Source organism: Mustelus asterias, chromosome 9 (assembly GCF_964213995.1).
Source record: "Mustelus asterias chromosome 9, sMusAst1.hap1.1, whole genome shotgun sequence".
In the NCBI taxonomy this organism is placed as follows: domain Eukaryota; kingdom Metazoa; phylum Chordata; class Chondrichthyes; order Carcharhiniformes; family Triakidae; genus Mustelus; species Mustelus asterias.
The window spans coordinates 96,585,721-96,602,952 of NC_135809.1; the positions used below are offsets into that span (position 1 = coordinate 96,585,721).

General features: G+C 43.8%; 1 protein-coding gene across 2 annotated transcripts in view; it reads right to left on the reverse strand.

Moving 5' to 3' along the window:
* lsp1a (lymphocyte specific protein 1 a) overlaps nt 1-17,232 on the reverse strand; it is a 343,993-nt gene that overhangs the window by 168,488 nt on the left and 158,273 nt on the right. The window contains exon 1 of one of the 2 annotated variants that reach the window (XM_078220602.1): nt 2,294-2,637. The exons of the other annotated variant lie outside the window; for it this stretch is intronic. Within the exon in view, the coding sequence (XP_078076728.1) occupies nt 2,294-2,352 (59 nt within the window). The 5' untranslated portion in view covers nt 2,353-2,637. Of the gene's footprint in view, nt 1-2,293; nt 2,638-17,232 lie in introns of those variants that run through there. 2 annotated transcript variants of the gene reach the window in all.

The window sequence follows — 17,232 nt, forward strand, 5'->3', positions numbered from 1 at the left end:
GGTCCATTTGCACACTAAACCACTAGGGGAAAATAAGCCTTCTTAATTTGCAATCTGCATTTTCTCAATAATCCTTTTGGAGTGTCATTTTACTAATCATCTCGAATCAATGTCATTGCAAATCAAAAGCGTAAAACGTGCAACAGCTAACACAAAGTGACAATCTTTAACACAACATAACTCGAGTGAAATTGTAACCATATTCACACATACAATTTGGCACTTCACCCCAACGTCTCGGTTAGATTGCAGTCTGTTAATCACTAGAGGTATCATTATGCTGCACAAGAACCATGCACGCCCACCCACTTGCTTAAGATTTCAGCCTCTCACTCCCTCTCAGATAGCAATTATTCTGCACACAAATCATCTGTATTCCAGGGTTAGATTCCAGCCTGTAACTTGTTCCCAAGAATCACCCAGCCACACTTTATAATCCTAACCCCCATTAAGTAGATTCCAATATGGAACTCACTTTCAGGTATGCTGCATTTATCACAAATCCAATTTTCAAAAATATCTGATTGTGAAGCAAGTAGATTGGAAAAAGTTAAAAGCTAGCTAACACATTCTTTCTGGTTGTATCACAGCTTGGTAATGGCTCCTGTTCTGTCCAAGACCGCAAAAAAAAACTACAAAGGGTCATGAACGAAGCCCACTCCATCACTCAAACCAGCCTCCCATCCACTGACTGTGTTTACGCTTCCTGCTGCCTTGGAAAAGCAGCCAGCATAATCATGGACCCCACACATCCCGGACATACACTCTTCCACCGAAAAAAAGATACAAAAGTCTGAGGTCACGTACCAACCGACTTAAGAACAGCTTCTTTCCTGCTGCCAGCCTCTTCCTAAAGTAAATGTTCATTTATTAATCACAAGTAAGACTTACATTAACATTGCAATGAAGTTACTGAGAAATTCCCCTAGTCGTCACATTCCGCACCTGTTCAGGTCAATGCACCTAACCAGCACGTCTTTCAGACTGTGGGAGGAAACCGGAGCACCCGGAGGAAACCCACGCAGACATGGGGAGAACGTGCAAACTCCATACAGGCAGTGACCCAAGCCGAGAATCAAACCCAGGTCCCTAGCGCTGTGAGGCAGCAGTGCTAACCACTGTGCCGACCCTAATAGAATCATATAGCACTTAAGAAGCCCTTCAGCCCAACGAGTCCACGTACTGTTTCTAATCCCATCTGCCAGCACTTGGCCCATAGCCCTGAATGTTATGATGTGCCAAGTGCTCATCCAGATACTTTTTAAAAGGATGTGAGGCAACCCACCTCCACCACCCTGGGTCTCAGGCAGCATATTCCAGACCTCTGGGTAAAAAGGTTATTCCTCACAACTCCCTAAGTTGATCTTTCTCTACACCCTATCTGTGACTGTAACATTACATTCTGCACCCTTTCCTTTCCTTCTCTATGAATGGTATGCTTTGTCTGTATAGTGCGCAAGAAACAATACCTTTCACTGTGTACTAATACATGTGACAATAATAAATCAAATCAAACACATGTTCATTCATTATTCAGCATCCTCAGCAGACGTATCTTATGATTTTACTAAAAACTGGACAGGGTTGTAGATCACTGATTTTCTATTAAAAGGGCTGTGTCTTGGGGAAAATAAGTTTTCAAACCTTCTTTTGCTGAGAGGGTGCAGTCATTCTGCCCATGATAATTCCATGCGAGATCATGATGCACTTTAATATAATCAATTCGCAAATTTGTCACCACTTATTCACAAAGGTGATAGCCCTTAAAAGATTGAATGTTTTGAAAGGTGTTTAAAGCAGAAGTGAGGAGATCAATTCGCCCCACTGAATGTCCTGCACCCTAAAAGGCTAAGCTGAAACAACCATAAGCTCAGTGGAGAGCCTTTGACTCACTACACTATTCAGCTGCCAGGCAACTGCAAAAGTCAAAAGCCCTGGGAATCAGATACTACCACGTTAAAAAATAATCACCAATTCAAGCAGTTTTTTGTCCGGTATAAACGCGAAAAAAATACCATAAGCCATGCAGTGACTGTGTCGGATTCTTTATTATGGACAGTTCACTGTTCCTAAAGTGATTCCGAATCCAATCATATGTACAAAGGAAACTTAGACTGCCAAACCCACAGAAGCAAATTAACTACAGTGCACAGAATTGGATAACTCCTATGTGAATAAGGTGGCACAGATTTGCAATTTATTCCATATTAAATATAGATCTTTAAAAACTCCATTCACAGTGATTTTACAAAAACAGAACGCAATGATTCCCTCAGGCATGTTTTTCACTTACCGCAAGAGGTTTTTCAAACCCTCTTTACTGGATCCTCTCCTAAAGACTGCACTGGTCATATCCTTCAGTATAAATCATACAAACACAAAAGGGGGGGGAAAAGGCTTCTCTCCTTGTTCTTAGTTCAGAACTGATGTGTCTCCTCTTGTGGCTTTTAATGTTGAGTGGTTGAAGTTTTCCTGTTTGGTTTCCCGTGCAAACTGCAGTGTTAATTCCTCGAGCTCTTTCTCTCTCTCTGCACTCGCTCTCTGTGCACAGCCCCGCAAATCAGACAGACTCAGTAACTCCACACTCCCTCATGCTGCATGTGTTTCTCATTCAGTACTGCTAACACAGATTGCATCGTTTCCCTCCCTTGCCCAAATCCACACAGGCCATGTGACCTTCTTGAAGGCAAGGGAGAGAGAAGGGAAAAAAAATCCCAGGCGATACCACATTCCACCTAATATTGGAGACAAAGAAAACCAGCTCCAATTTCACTCCTCTCGGAGCTAACCCTCAGACACTGATTTTGTGATCGCTTGCCTTTACATCCATCCAGTCTCACTCAAATCCAGGGCGGGGAGATGTTGAGAATTTCTTTTACATAACAAAAGGTGGTCTGATCGGCAATGCACTGGTGGAAGCAGATTCAACAGTAACAAGGAGACATATTCAGGGCTGGGGTGTAAGAGTAGGGGAGTTGATTAATTGCATAGATTTTAAGTTTAAATTTATTTATTAGTGTCACCAAGTAGGCTTATGTTAATACTGCAACAAAGTTACTGTGAAAATCCTCTAGTCGCCACACTTTGGCACCTGTTCGGGTACACTGAGGGAGAATTTAGCATGGTTAATGCACCTAACCAACACGTCTTTCAGACCATGGGAAGAATTCGGAGCACCCAGAGGAAACCCACACAGACACGGGGAGAACATGCAGACTCCACACAAACGGTCACCCAAGCTGGTGCCTTGTCCCTGATGCTGTGAGGCAGCAGTGCTAACCACTGTGCCACCGTGCCATCCAAGTGAGGGATTAATTGGATCGACCTTTCAGAGAGCCAGGGCAGACATGATGGGCCAAATGGCCTCCTTCTGTGTTGTACACTACTGTCGTTTTGTGTGAGGCTCACTTTTTTTAAAAATGCAACTTATTTTGAGCTATTTTGCTCTTAAAAATACATCAGGTACTCTTTATTGTATCCAGAGCTTGCATAATTTGGCTTGGGAGTGAGAGTGACATCTGAAGATGAAGCTCCCATTTGCACGACCCACCACAATCCCCCTGATTCTGGTGGCACAGTGGGTAGACTAGACCCACATTTTCTGCTCTTTGGAATAAGGCCTCAGCTTTTGCCAATATAAACATGGGGAGCTGGAGGATTGACGTCAATCACATATGATCCGACTACAGAAGCACTAAATGCAAAAAGCTCCTGCGGAGATTTAAGTATTTAAATGGGTCTGTGATTTTTCGTCCTTCTCAAATAATAAATCTGACTTCTAACAGTCCTGTGAAGTTGGCAGCCCTGAGTGCCTCCAAGTTGTGAGGGGAGACTCTTGCGACAGACACCTCGAGCTCTGCCAGATAAACTACTTCCAGCTCCTCTCCCTCCAGAAAATTAACCGCACACACTCTCCTCCTCTGAGAATTTCACACGTGCTTGATGTGCCAGGACCTTCCCCAGTAACCCAGCAGCACTGGATAATATGGTTTCCATAGCAAGATGACAGCTATTCAAACTGAAAGATAAAGGTAATTCTCTGTTGCTGACATGTTGGATTATTCCTCGAGGCAAACAAGGGGCTGGGGGGGGGAGGTGCTGATTTACAACGCATAATGAGGTTTTCCAGATCTCTGACACCTTCCCAACCTAGCTGGCATGCCTGGATTGTGCCCCCACTGCTATTCGAACTCTCTGCCCTGACTCCTGCGGTAAGGATAACAAGAGTTCACTGAGATATAGGGCTTCTCTAAAATGGGGGGGAGGGGGGGGGGGAGGTGTGTTTTTGTCAGTCAGGCAAAGATTACACTGCAGGGTCACCAATCAACCAGGCGAGCGCCTGTCTCTCTGCACAGTCAGCTCAGTGAGAACGCAAGGCTTTATCAGCCTGCAGGATCGCTGGGTCAGACATGGCATAACTGGAGTCGTATGTCTTTCCTTTACTGCGTGCCTGCAGACTTACCTTGTTTTTGTAGAATTTTTTTTAAAACAAGTATTTATTATTTTTAAATTACGCCATTAGGACAAGTGAGACAGAGCAGGAAAATCTTTAAATTCCTTTGAAAAACAGTCATATTGATCGCTGTCCGGGAATGTAAATAGATTGCATCAAATTCCACCTAAAGGGCAATTTTTTTCACCGTTTAACTTTGATTTATTTCCCCTCCTGGTTTCCTGGTTCAATAGGGTCGGTCAGGGAACTTTATGTCAAGTGTTTTAATATGTAAGTTGCCCAATAGAAATATTCCCCTTGTATTTTTAAATGAAAGTAGGGATGCGAAGCAGAGGGTAGACAGTACCACTGCCAAAACTCTACCCATCCTCATTCAGGAGGGAGTCTTTCGTTCTGAAGTCTTAATTTTCTGGCCGTTCATGCCCCGCTGCAAGCGAGGACGGAATATTTGGCACTCTGTCAAATCTCTGTTCAGTGAGGTGAGACCCCGAGAATCCTGCTGCCATGAATGACCAGAAATTTCCGGCCCTGACGTTTGGTTGCGGTTGCAGATGTGGGAGTGATTCTTGCTGGGGAGGGTGTGGGACTGCTGACCACATGCGGTTTTGCACTGTTCAGCTCACTAAATATGCATCCATGCAGTGCATGGTGAATCTCGGGAGGGGCGGGGGGGGGGGGGTGCAAACAGGGAGTCACCCTGTCTGCTGTTACCTCATGGGATTGAAGGTCCAGAAACCATATTTAAAGGGCACCGAATATCCATTCACTCACTGTAAGCTGGGAACGTCAGTCTGTTATCCTTCCCAGGGCACCCTTCTAAACATGCCCCAGACAGCCTGTCTTCCTTCCCCACTCCCTCTACCTTCCATCCCCGGCTTTGCCACAGCTTTTGCCACACCACAGTGGGGTGGCACAGTGGTGAGCACTGCTGTCTCACAGGGTCACCGTGTGGAGTTTGCATGTTCTCCCCGTGTCTGCATGTGTTTCCTCCAGGTGGTCTGGTTTCCTCCCACAGCATGAAAGACATGATGGTTAGGTGCATTGGCCATGCTAAATTCTCGCTCAGTGTACCCGAACAGGCACCAGAGCGTGGTGACTGGGGGATTTTCACAGTAACTTCATTGCAGTGTGAATGTAAGCCTACTTGTGACTAATAAATAAATTTTACTTCGCTTTTGCTACCAGCGCCAATATGAGTGAGGTTATGAAGAAGACGAAAGCAGCACTGACTGACCTCAAAGTTGCGGAAGAATTGAAGCTTGCTAGGTGCATCCACTAAAGTACAGTTATAAATCTGTACCTTCCAAATTCTCGCTGGCAGGGAACTTAATTTAGCGGGGAATTTAATTCCTGTGAGGTGGCCTTTTAATGAGATGTTAAGGCATGCAAAGAGACTTCCTGACATTGTTCTCTCGGGAAGTTCGACCTGCCTTGAAAGTCTAGGGAACAAAATTCCAACAGTCCAGCCTAATTGTTGGGAAGCAGATTTTTAGCCTCAAGCTAAATGATGTCACCCCGCCAGCCAGAAATCCTGCTGCTGGGCGGGACCGGAAGATTCCACCTTGAATGTGTATTTCAGACTGAGGCAACAAAAAATGATGGATAGAATCATAGAAGCCCTACAGTGCAGGAAGAGGCCATTCGGCCCATCAAGCCTGCCCCTGACAGCAATCCCACCCAAGTCCTAATCCCATAACCCCATATATTTACCCTGATAATTCACGTATTTACCCTAGCTAATCCCCCTGACACTATAGGTCAATTTAGCATGGCCAATCCACCTAACCCGCACATTTTAGGATAAAACCTAATAGCTGACATAATGAACGTGACAACAGCAAGGAGAATCTGCGGCAGGACATGCCAAAGCCATTCAATAGAAAATGGAATGAAAGAGGCCTGGGGCTGGATTTTTAGGTGCCAGTGGAGGGGAGCATGGAGGCAGGTAGGTTTAAAAAGTTTATTTATTAGTCACAAGGAAGGCTTACATTAACGCTGCAATGAAGTTACTGTAAAATTCCCCTAGTCGCCACACTCTGGCGCCTGTTCGGGTCAATGCACCTCACCAGCACATCTTTGAAACTGTGGGAAGAAACCAGAGCACCCGGAGGAAACCCATGCAGACACGGGGAGAACATGAAAACTTCACACAGACAGTGACTCAAGCCAGGAATCAACCCAAGTCCCTGGCGCTGGGAGGCAATAGTGCTAGCCACGGTGCCACTGTGCAGAATTCATGCCAGCTGTTGGCAAGCCAGTTTGCCAGCATCATCCCATCTTAGGTCATTTTCCCGAAAGTGGGATGGGAGATGTGTGGGGGACGTGGGGGTTGGGGGGGGGGGGCGGGTTGGAAGGTGGAGGGCGCCAATATGAGGGAGGTTATGAAGAAGACAAAAGCAGCACTCACTGACCTCAAAGTTGCGGAAGAATTGAAGCTCGCTAGGCATCCACTAATGTACAGTTATAAATCTGTACCTTCCAAATTCCCGCTGGCAGGGAACTTAATTTAGCGGGGAATTTAATTCCTGTGAGGTGGCCTTTTAATGAGATGTTAAGGCATGCAAAGAGACTGCCTGACATTGTTCTCTCGGGAAGCTCGACCTGCCTTGAAAGTCTAGGGAACAGCCACAAGAGGTTGGTAGTTAAGTAAGGCTCTTTAAATACCTTCTAATCTGTGGTCAGGTGTCAACTGGAAATTTCCAGATTGTGGCGGAGGTGAGGTGGTAAGGGATGGTGGCAGAGAAGTGGTCAGTGGGGGTGAAGCAATTCTGCCCCTGGCATGTGCAGCCAGGTCTGCATTTCCATTGCAAGGGTGGTTACGCATCCATCGAGGCATTTTTCAGCAAACAGGTCAGATGTAGAGGCAATCCACCTTCTGCAAATATGCCTACGACTAAAATGCATCAGGGGTTTAGCCTCACCAGTGCCCATCAGGGGCAGGCACAGCCTCAAGCCCTCTCCCTTTGCCTTTTTCATGACATGCTGTTATTTTGGAATAGGATGGCAGCTGAGAGTAATCAGTAGGAACGACCCCCTCACATCACCTCATTCTGCAGTACTTCCACTGTCCCTGGTATCAAACAAGAGATTAAAGGATTGTGACTGTAACATTGCATTCTGCACCCTCTCCTTTCCTTCTCACTGAACGGTATGCTTTGTCTTTATAAGGCACAAGAAACAATCCTTTTCACTGCATACCAATATATGTGACAATAATAAATCAAATCAAATGATCATACGCTCGATCGTTTCCCATGACAATTATAAATTGGGCGGCGGCACGGTGACACAGTGGTTAGCACTGCTGCCTCACAGCGCCAGAGACTCAGTTTCGATTCCTGGCTTGGGTCACTGTCGGTGTGGAGTTTGCACATTCTCTCCATGTCTGCATGGGTTTCCTTTGGGTGCTCTGTTTTCCTCCCACAGTCCGAAAGACGTGCTGGTGAGGTGACTTGGCCAAGCTAAATTCTCCCTCAGTGTACCTGAACAGGCGCCGGAGTGTGGCGACTAGGGAATTTTCACAGTAACTTCATTGCAGTGTTAATGTAAGCCTACTTGTGACACTAATAAATAAACTTTATTCTGCCAGCCATTTGGGTTTGCCAGCTACATTTTCCTGATTCTTATCCCCAAAATTCCACTTGTCATGAAATGGTCACATCGCTTCCAATGTACTCATCACCCTTTCAGCTCTCTGTTAATATGTAATAATTAAAAGAAGCCACACTATTCCTTGGAACACATAGTAAAACAACATCACACTAGTTCAGATTGCATGCTGTAACTGCCCCATAATGCTTAGTTACAATCAACTTCCCGCCTTCTCTGGTGAACCTCCAGAGCCAAGCTTATGAGGAGCTATGAGCTCACCCTTGCAATATAAATGAAGCTGACTATACAAAATCAGTAAGAAGTTTAACAACACCAGGTTAAAGTCCAACAGGTTTATTTGGTAGCAAAAGCCACACAAGCTTTCGAGGCTCTGAGCCCCTTCTTCAGGTGAGTGGGAATTCTGTTCACAAACAGAACTTATAAGACACAGACTCAATTTACATGAATAATGGTTGGAATGCGAATACTTACAACTAATCCAGTCTTTAAGAAACAAAACAATGGGAGTGGAGAGAGCATCAAGACAGGCTAAAAGGATGTGTATTGTCTCCAGACAAGACAGCCAGTGAAACTCTGCAGGTCCACGCAACTGTGGGAGTTACAAATAGTGTGACATAAATTCTGATTCTAGGATCGCATGATAAAGACTCAGGAGGAAAAAAGCAGAAATATTTATGTGAAATAGTGTGACATAAACCCAATATCCCGGTTGAGGCCGTCCTTGTGTGTGCGGAACCTGGCTATCAGTTTCTGCTCCGCGACTCTGCGCTGTCGTGTGTCGCGAAGGCCGCCTTGGAGAACGCTTACCCGAATATCAGAGGCCGAATGCCCGTGACCGCTGAAGTGCTCCCCAACAGGAAGAGAACAGTCTTGCCTGGTGATTGTCGAGCGGTGTTCATTCATCCGTTGTCGCAGCGTCTGCATAGTTTCCCCAATGTACCATGCCTCGGGACATCCTTTCTTGCAGCGTATCAGTTCATGTAAATTGAGTCTGTGTCTTATAAGTTCTGTTTGTGAACAGAATTCCCACTCACCTGAAGAAGGGGCTCAGAGCCTCGAAAGCTTGTGTGGCTTTTGCTACCAAATAAACCTGTTGGACTTTAACCTGGTGTTGTTAAACTTCTTACTGTGTTTACCCCAGTCCAACGCCGGCATCTCCACATCATGTATACAAAATCAGGCAGCTCAGCACTAATAGCTGTCCGAATGCTTGTAACACATTGCCTGATCAGCATTTGAACAGAGATCGCTTTGAAAAATGTTTCCTCCGAAGCCATTTTCACATTTATTTTCACCCAGCTGAATAATGGCGCTCAGGTTGTCAACTTGTGTTGGAATTCATGATACATGATTACTGTTAATGCCACATTGTGACCATTTGCCAGAAGGCACATGGGCATTCAGGCAAGACTAGCTCATGAAAGGTGAAATTTTCTGGACATAATTCCCCTTATAACTTTACCATGAAATGAGAAATACTTTGTAAGCCTCGTCAGAACAGTAGAGAACCAGGCAACTCAGCAACTTAACCTGCTGCGGATTTTAGCATAGGAATAGGACCACAAGTTTTCCTATCAGGGGTGATAGTCAGTCTCCATCACATCTGTTCTGATGTTGCAGTGTTCCAGATACTTCTGATATACCTTCCTTTTCCCTCATTTAAGGATTCTGTCACCACCATGGTTCACAATCATTTCCATTCCATTTCTCATGCTTTTGCTCTTACCCCTCCCTTTCTCAGAACCACAATAGGATTCCCTTTGTCATTACCTTCTATCCCAGCAGCCACGGTATTCAATGGATCATTCCCTCCGTTTCTGCCAACTCCAACATGATGTCACCACCAAATATAACTTCCCTCTCCTCTCAGTATTCCAAAGGGATCACTCCCTTCGCAACACCGGGATCCACACTTCAATCATCCTCAACCATCCCGCCCTTTCACACTGCACCTTTCCATGTTAGCACTTGTCCCATTTACCTCCTCCCTCATCACTGTCCAAAGCCCTAAACACTCCTTCCAGGTGAAGCAGCGACTTTCATGTACTTCTTTCCATTCAGTATACTGTGCCCATTGCTTACGATGCAGTCTCCTCTACAGTGGGGAGACTAAAGGCAGAATGGGTGACCGCTTTGTGGAATACATCCATTCAGTCCGAAAGCACAACCCTGAGCTCCCAGTCATGTGTCAGTTTGATGATCTCCCTCCACTTTGCTCCATTTAGCCCTTAGCCTGCTGCAGTTTTCCAATGAATCTCAACACATAGTTTGAGGAACAACACCTTAACTTTCGACTTTACAGCCTTCTGGACTGAACATTGAGTTCAAAACTTTTGGATTGTAACCTCTGCCCCCATATTGCTTTATTTTTCATCGCTGCTTTGTTTTTTTTTCTCTCTTTCTGTCTTATACATGATTACTGTTAATGCCACATTGTGACCATTTGCCAGAAGGCACACGGGCATTCAGGCAAGACTAGCTCATGAAAGGTGAAATCAAAATGATTACGGCGCAGAGTCACTGAGCAGAAACTGATAGCCAAGCTCTGCACACACGAGGACGGCCTCAACCAGGATATTGGGTTCATGTCACACTATTTGTAACCCCCACAGTTGCCTGGACCTGCAGTGTTTCACTGGCTGACTTGTCTGGAGACAATACACATCTTTTTAGTCTGTCTTGATGCTCTCTCCACTCACGTTGTTTTGTTTCTTAAAGACTTGATTAGTTGTAAGTATTCGCATTCCAACCATTATTCATGTAAATTGAGTTTGTGTCTTTATATGCCCTGTTTGTGAACAGAATTCCCACTCACCTGAAGAAGGGGCTTGGAGCTCCGAAAGCTTGTGTGGCTTTTGCTACCAAATAAACCTGTTGGACTTTAACCTGGTGTTGTTAAACTTCTTACTGTATTTACCCCAGTCCAACGCCGGCATCTCCACATTATTTGGATAGCAGCAGTTCAGGACCCTGACATTTACACCTAACCTAGACCCATCTTTAGTTGTCCCATTATGACTCTCTTTGTTCTTGGACCATGAAGACCTTATGCTCTTTAATCTCTCCTGCCTTTCACTCTATCATAAACTTTCCTTCCCTCTCCCTTTCCACATGCTAAAAACCAATTACATTTCTGACTTTTTCCAATTCTGGGTGGCACAGTGGTTAGCACTGCTGCCTCACAGCGCCAGGGACTCAGGTTCAATTCTGGCCTCGGGTCATTGTCTGTGTGGAGTTTGCACATTCTCCCCGTGTCTGCGTGAGTTTCCTCTGGGTGCTCAGGTTTCCTCCCACAGTCCAAAGATGTGCAGGTTAGGTTGATTGACCTCGCTAAATTAACCCTAGTGTCAGGGGGATTAGCAGGGTAAATGTGTGGGGTTACGGGAATAGGGCCTGGGTGGGATTGTGGTCAGTGCAGACTCAATGGGCCGAATGGCCTCCTTCTGCACTGTAGGGATTCTACGATGATTCTATGGTGAAAGGTCACTGACCTGAAACATTGGCTGGAAAATTCCCACCCTGCCACCACTGCAAACAAGGGCAGAGAATTTGGTGCTCAGCCAAATCTCTGTTCACTGAAGTGGGATCAGAGAATCCCACTGGGGTGAATGGCTGGTAAATTCCAGGAACAAATTCTGTTTCTCTCTCCACACATGCTGCCAGACCTGCTGATTTATCTCCAACATTTTCTGTTTTTATTTCAGATGCCCAGCTTCTGCGGTATTTTGTGTTTGTTTCAGGGTATTTGTTTATTCACTGGGAACTCTGAGGGTTCAGCATCATCTGTGCCAGCTCAGCCTGTGTTGTCAAGCTCATTCTTTAATTGAATTCCCCAGCAGCTGTCATTTCATGGTGGCACAATGGTTAGCACTATTACCTCACAGCGCCAGGGACCTGGGTTCAATTCCAACCTTTGCTGACTGGCTGTGTGGAGTTTGCATGTCTTCCCCCATGTCTGCGTGGGTTTCCTCCAGGTGCTCAGGTTTCCTCCCAGAATCCAGAGATATGCAGGTTAGGTGGATTGACCATGCTAAATTGTCCCTTAGTCTCCAAAGATGAGTAGGTTAGGGGGATTAGCCATGGTAAATGGGGTTATGTGGCTGAGGCAGAGAGGAGAACCTGTGTGGGATGTTCTTTTAGAGAGTCAGAGCAGACTTGAGGGGCTGGATGGCCTCCTTCTGTACTGTGGGGATTCTATGGTTCTATGAAATGCCCTGAAGAAGTTTCTTTACTCTCGAATTCAGTTGTGGAGGCATGAGCATGAGCGTAAAAGTAGATTGATGTGGGTTGGGGCAAATGGGGGATAGGATTATAATGTTGTACAAGAGTCATACAGACTTGAACATTAACTCTGTTTCTATCTCTACAATCTAGGATCTATACGTTTGGTGAAATGCCCAAGCAATGCTCACATTAAGACTTGCAGTGCTTTTGTGTATTATGGATCTCCACAAACAGGGAGGTAAGATGGTCAAACCTTTGTCAGCACCCGAGAAGTGTACAAGAGTAAGAAGGTGTGACCCACCTTCTCCATAACTCTTTACTGGGGGAAGAAACAGAGTCCAAAATCCATGCTTGGACTACTCAGGTCATAGGTTTTCACTACAGATAAATGCAAAAAGAAATTTGATCTTGCTGCACGCCTATCAGTCAGAGTCTATGCACGGTATCAAGGAAGATCATCTTCAAAAGGACTTTTCATTCTCCTCTATAGAATGTGTTGTCTTTTGCTGGGGCCCCGCTTCCCAGGAACTGAGCCCTTTGATACTCTGCTCCGTTTCATTGTCTGGGACCACTGACAGTGAGAGCCAGCAGTTTATTTTATTGTGGAGAGTGCCACACCTGACCCTAATCCAGTGTTCATCAGACGTTCAAGATGTAATTTTCCAGCAGCGCAGCGGTCAGGAGTTACTTTTCCCTTTCCTATTCTAAGGGCTCTTAAATCATATAGATGGAAAATGAAGCAAGTGAAATTTTATTTTAGCAACACACATTCATTAGAAGATTTTGGAGGTAGCTATTGTTGTAACAGTGCAAATTTCAAGCACTTAGTGTAAGACTTTTATTACCATTTGTGCTACTTACCTGTGCCCGGGCCAGAGAGATAAATCGTGGGAGCCGGTGCTTCTACTGTTTACGGGGTCCTTTATTTCTTCCTCCCTCCCTACTTTAAGTCTCCTCTTCAATCACGCACAATATTTTTTACCCCTTTCAAGATTCACCAATCAATTCACCAAACAATCACAGAAAAGTCCTAACAAAATGCAAGCGCCCATTGTTGGCATTTGGTTACAAATATCATCTGATATATATGCAACATGGGTCACTAATATAAAGAGCAGTGATGACATAATGCACCTAAACAAACCAGAAAGTATGAGTTTTACTTCAACAGCATCATGCAACATTGTTAATGTGACAGGAAAATATCCTATTAGTCATTTGTAACACTGTGTAGATGATACCACTAATTTTGGTGACTGCCTCAGTCCTCATTAGCATGTTCAGTACATTGCACCATATAGACTCAATGATAATAAATTCATATTTGGGGGAAAGATTCAATACTTGCAACCCAGATAAACTACACAAGATTTTTTTCTATTCTCCAGAAGTAGAAGAAGGTTTTCTCCTGCCTGGGTGCATGATCAGAGAATCCCTACAGTGCCGAAGAGGCCACTAAACCCATCGAGTCTGCACCGACTCTCTGACAGAATATATCACCCAGACCCTCTCCCCCACCCTATCCCTGTAACCCCACACATTTACCATGGTTAATCCTCCTAACCTACACATCTTTGGACACTAAGGGGCAATTTAGCATGGCCAATCCACCTAACCTGCACATATTTGGACTATGGGAGGAAACCAGCGCACCCAGAGGAAACTCATGCAGAAACAAGGAGAATGTGCAAACTCCACCCAGTCACCCAAGGTTGGTATTGAATGCCAATCCCTGGCACTGTGAGGCAGTCGTGCTAACCATCATGCCACCATACCGTGCCTTGAATAATGACATTATTCAATAAAATTATTTCATATGACGGAAGTAATTGGATTCTATTTTATCTGTAATTTTACAGTGTAGAAAGATCAAATAATAAAGTGGAATGATTGAACAAGACAGGTCTTTATTGTTAATGAGAAGCATTGTAGCCCTCAGGTGCCTCTGTGCAACACAACCTTTAAGAAACCGGAGGACAATGGCCGAATGGTTCACAATTCTGTGCTTATTTGATCAGCAAATCTGAAGACTCTGCTGCTTCTTACTACAGCATGTTTTCAATATCTACTGTGAAACACAACCTGTCATGATAAGTTGAAAAATTCATAATGAGTACATAGATTGAGTGGGATAATAAGTAAGTAGACAAAAAGACAAGACTGAAGTAAATGGAAAAGACTCTTGATAATCACGTGTAATTTAAAACAGGTTACTGATTCACTATGAGCCACTGATTCCTGGCAATCTCACACTGCAAAGCTTGCTCACAGTAAAATTCCATTAGCAACAAAACGAAAGGAACTCCGCCATGATTCCACTCTCTATTTGCAAGATAATTATCAATGACAAGGGCCATTTAGCCCAGTTCATATAATCCAATCCAGAATGACATATAAACAAATGAATTGGAAGGCAGTGTCCTGTGGCGTACCACAGCGAGCTGTGTTGGATCCTCTATTATTGACATAAACAACATTTTTCTACTTTGTAACGTTTTGTAATGTTAAATTGGTTTGTGTTAATAAAATTATTTTAAATCCCTCAGAATGACTATGGACTAATGTGTAAACATAACAGACTCAAATAGAACAGAAACTTTTTTCCCCGAAACAGTTCAGATTTGACATTACATAAAGTGCAACACAGGTCAGTTTCTTTCAATACAGTACATGTAAAAGGGCTTCACTTTTACATCTTGTATTTATAGTGTAGTTTACAAATTTACAGTGGATATGTGTAAGCACAAATAGTAATTCTATAAATATTACTTTCAATAATTAACAAACTGACTGGCCCTCTCTTCATACTCATTAAAATCCTCATTAAGGCTACACCACTTCAGAACAGACATACTTAAGGAATATCTCTTTATTGGTTTGGTAAGATTTGTTTGGTGGAATTTTATGTTTCCATTTTGTGGGGTGTAGATAAGATATCTTTACAAGCACTTAGTGATCCCTTCTTCAAAGGCAACTGAATGTTACAACTGCGATGTCATCTAATCTCAAAAACCCATTTCAAACAAGATCTTCACTTCATAACCTTCTAAATCTTAAATGAAAACTAACTAGAAAATGTGTAGTTCCATAATTAATGTAAGTACATTTCCTGCATGTGTTCTTGCTTTTTGCTCATTTTTTTCCCTCTTTATCTAATAGTTATAGTTTACTTAATTTTGTTTTTCCTCTCTAACATTGCAATGTGTATCCACTACCATTTTTGCCTGTGTATTGGAGAAAATCTTTTTTTGGGCGGCACGGTTAGCACTGCTGCTTCACAGCGCCAAGGACCCAGGTTCAATTCCAGCCTTGTGTGACTGTGTGGAGTTTACACGTTCTCCTGCGTGGGTTTCCTCCGGGTGCTCCAGTTTCCTAACACAGTCTAAAGATATGCACGTTAGGTGGATTGGCCATGCTAAATTGCCCCTTAGATGTTTTGGTTAGGGGGATTAGCCATGGTAAACGTGTGGGGTTATGGGGATAAGGTGGGGGTTGGGGGGGAGTCTGGGTAAGATATTCTGTCAGAGAGTCAGTGCAGACTCGATGGGCCAAATTGCCTCCTTCTGCACTGTAGGGATTCTGTGAAAAAAATTCCAAGTTCTCTTATAAAACCTGACAGGTCACATTAAAACATGCAATTTCTTGCAACATTGCTCTGCAGTCCTTAGAACTATGCTTTTAGTAATTACTTCCTCTGTGACCTCCTTCCTCACCAAGATGCTAACTTTTCTAGACACCCTATATTTACTGTTACTGATAAACTGGTGATACTTTGCCAAGTCCACCTCAGAGGTCCTACTCATTAAATTTATGACACTTGTTTTCTCAAATACTTTTTATGCTGCCATCTTCTTTTCTGTAAACAAGTAAATAAATGCTTTTCACAAACTGTTTCACTTCACTCATCTTTTTGAAGACTGCTCAGTGCACTCTTCCATTTATTTTAAAGTTTTTATAGTGTTTAAAAAGATTCAAAAGTTAATTAAATTAGGTCAGAGGTATTTTTTGAAAAAATGTTTGAAAGTTTTAAAGATTAAATACTCACTTTGATGTTCAACTGAAGACTGATCTTAAACGGCATGTCTCGTGCTCATTATATCACCAGGGAACGTGGCTTCACCCAGAATGCACTTGGTTTCAGGGCCTCACTACTCCTCCTGAAAGTAGGCCATGCTGTAGCCATTGGAGTGGGTGAGTGCCAACGTTCCAGCAGGATCATCAGTGAAAGCTGCCACTTCACTACTGACCACAGAATCCAGCCCTTTATCTCTGCAAATGTGATGCTTTTAAATAAAGCACTATCTGAATCAAAGGTTTCACACATAATTAAAAGAAAATAACTCCCATGAGTCAGGAGGTTCCGTCAGGGGGTTCTGGAATGGAGCCAACATTTCAAGTCCGGATGACCCTTCGTCAGAGCTCCGACAAAGGGTCATCCTGACTCGAAATGTTGGCTCTATTCTCTCCCCACGGATGCTGTTGGACCTGCTGAGATTTTCCAGCATTTTCTGCTTTTGTTTCAGATTCCAGCATCTGCGGTATTTTCCATTTATCTTATGAATCTGTTTTCAAGACCAACATCGGGACTTGAGCACATATTCTAGACCAATGTGCCAATGTTGTACTGAAGGTGCTACATTGTTGGATATTCTATCATTTAGCAGGCATTGGCTTGACAGTTTCCGATGGTTCAAGAGGATGTTAAAAAAAAATCCCACAGCATATCTTAAAGAGCAAGGACTCTGGTGTCCTGACCGACATTGCTTTGTTATCACCACCGGCCAATATTGATTATGGTGTATTGATTATGGTGTTTATGGTGTGAACAATGGCTGCGTGTCTGCCTACATGTCAAGAGTCACTGCATGTGAAGTTCTTTGGTATATTTCTGAAATATTTAAGGAAGTGGAATATAAATGCAATCTTTCTTCATTTTAGAATTT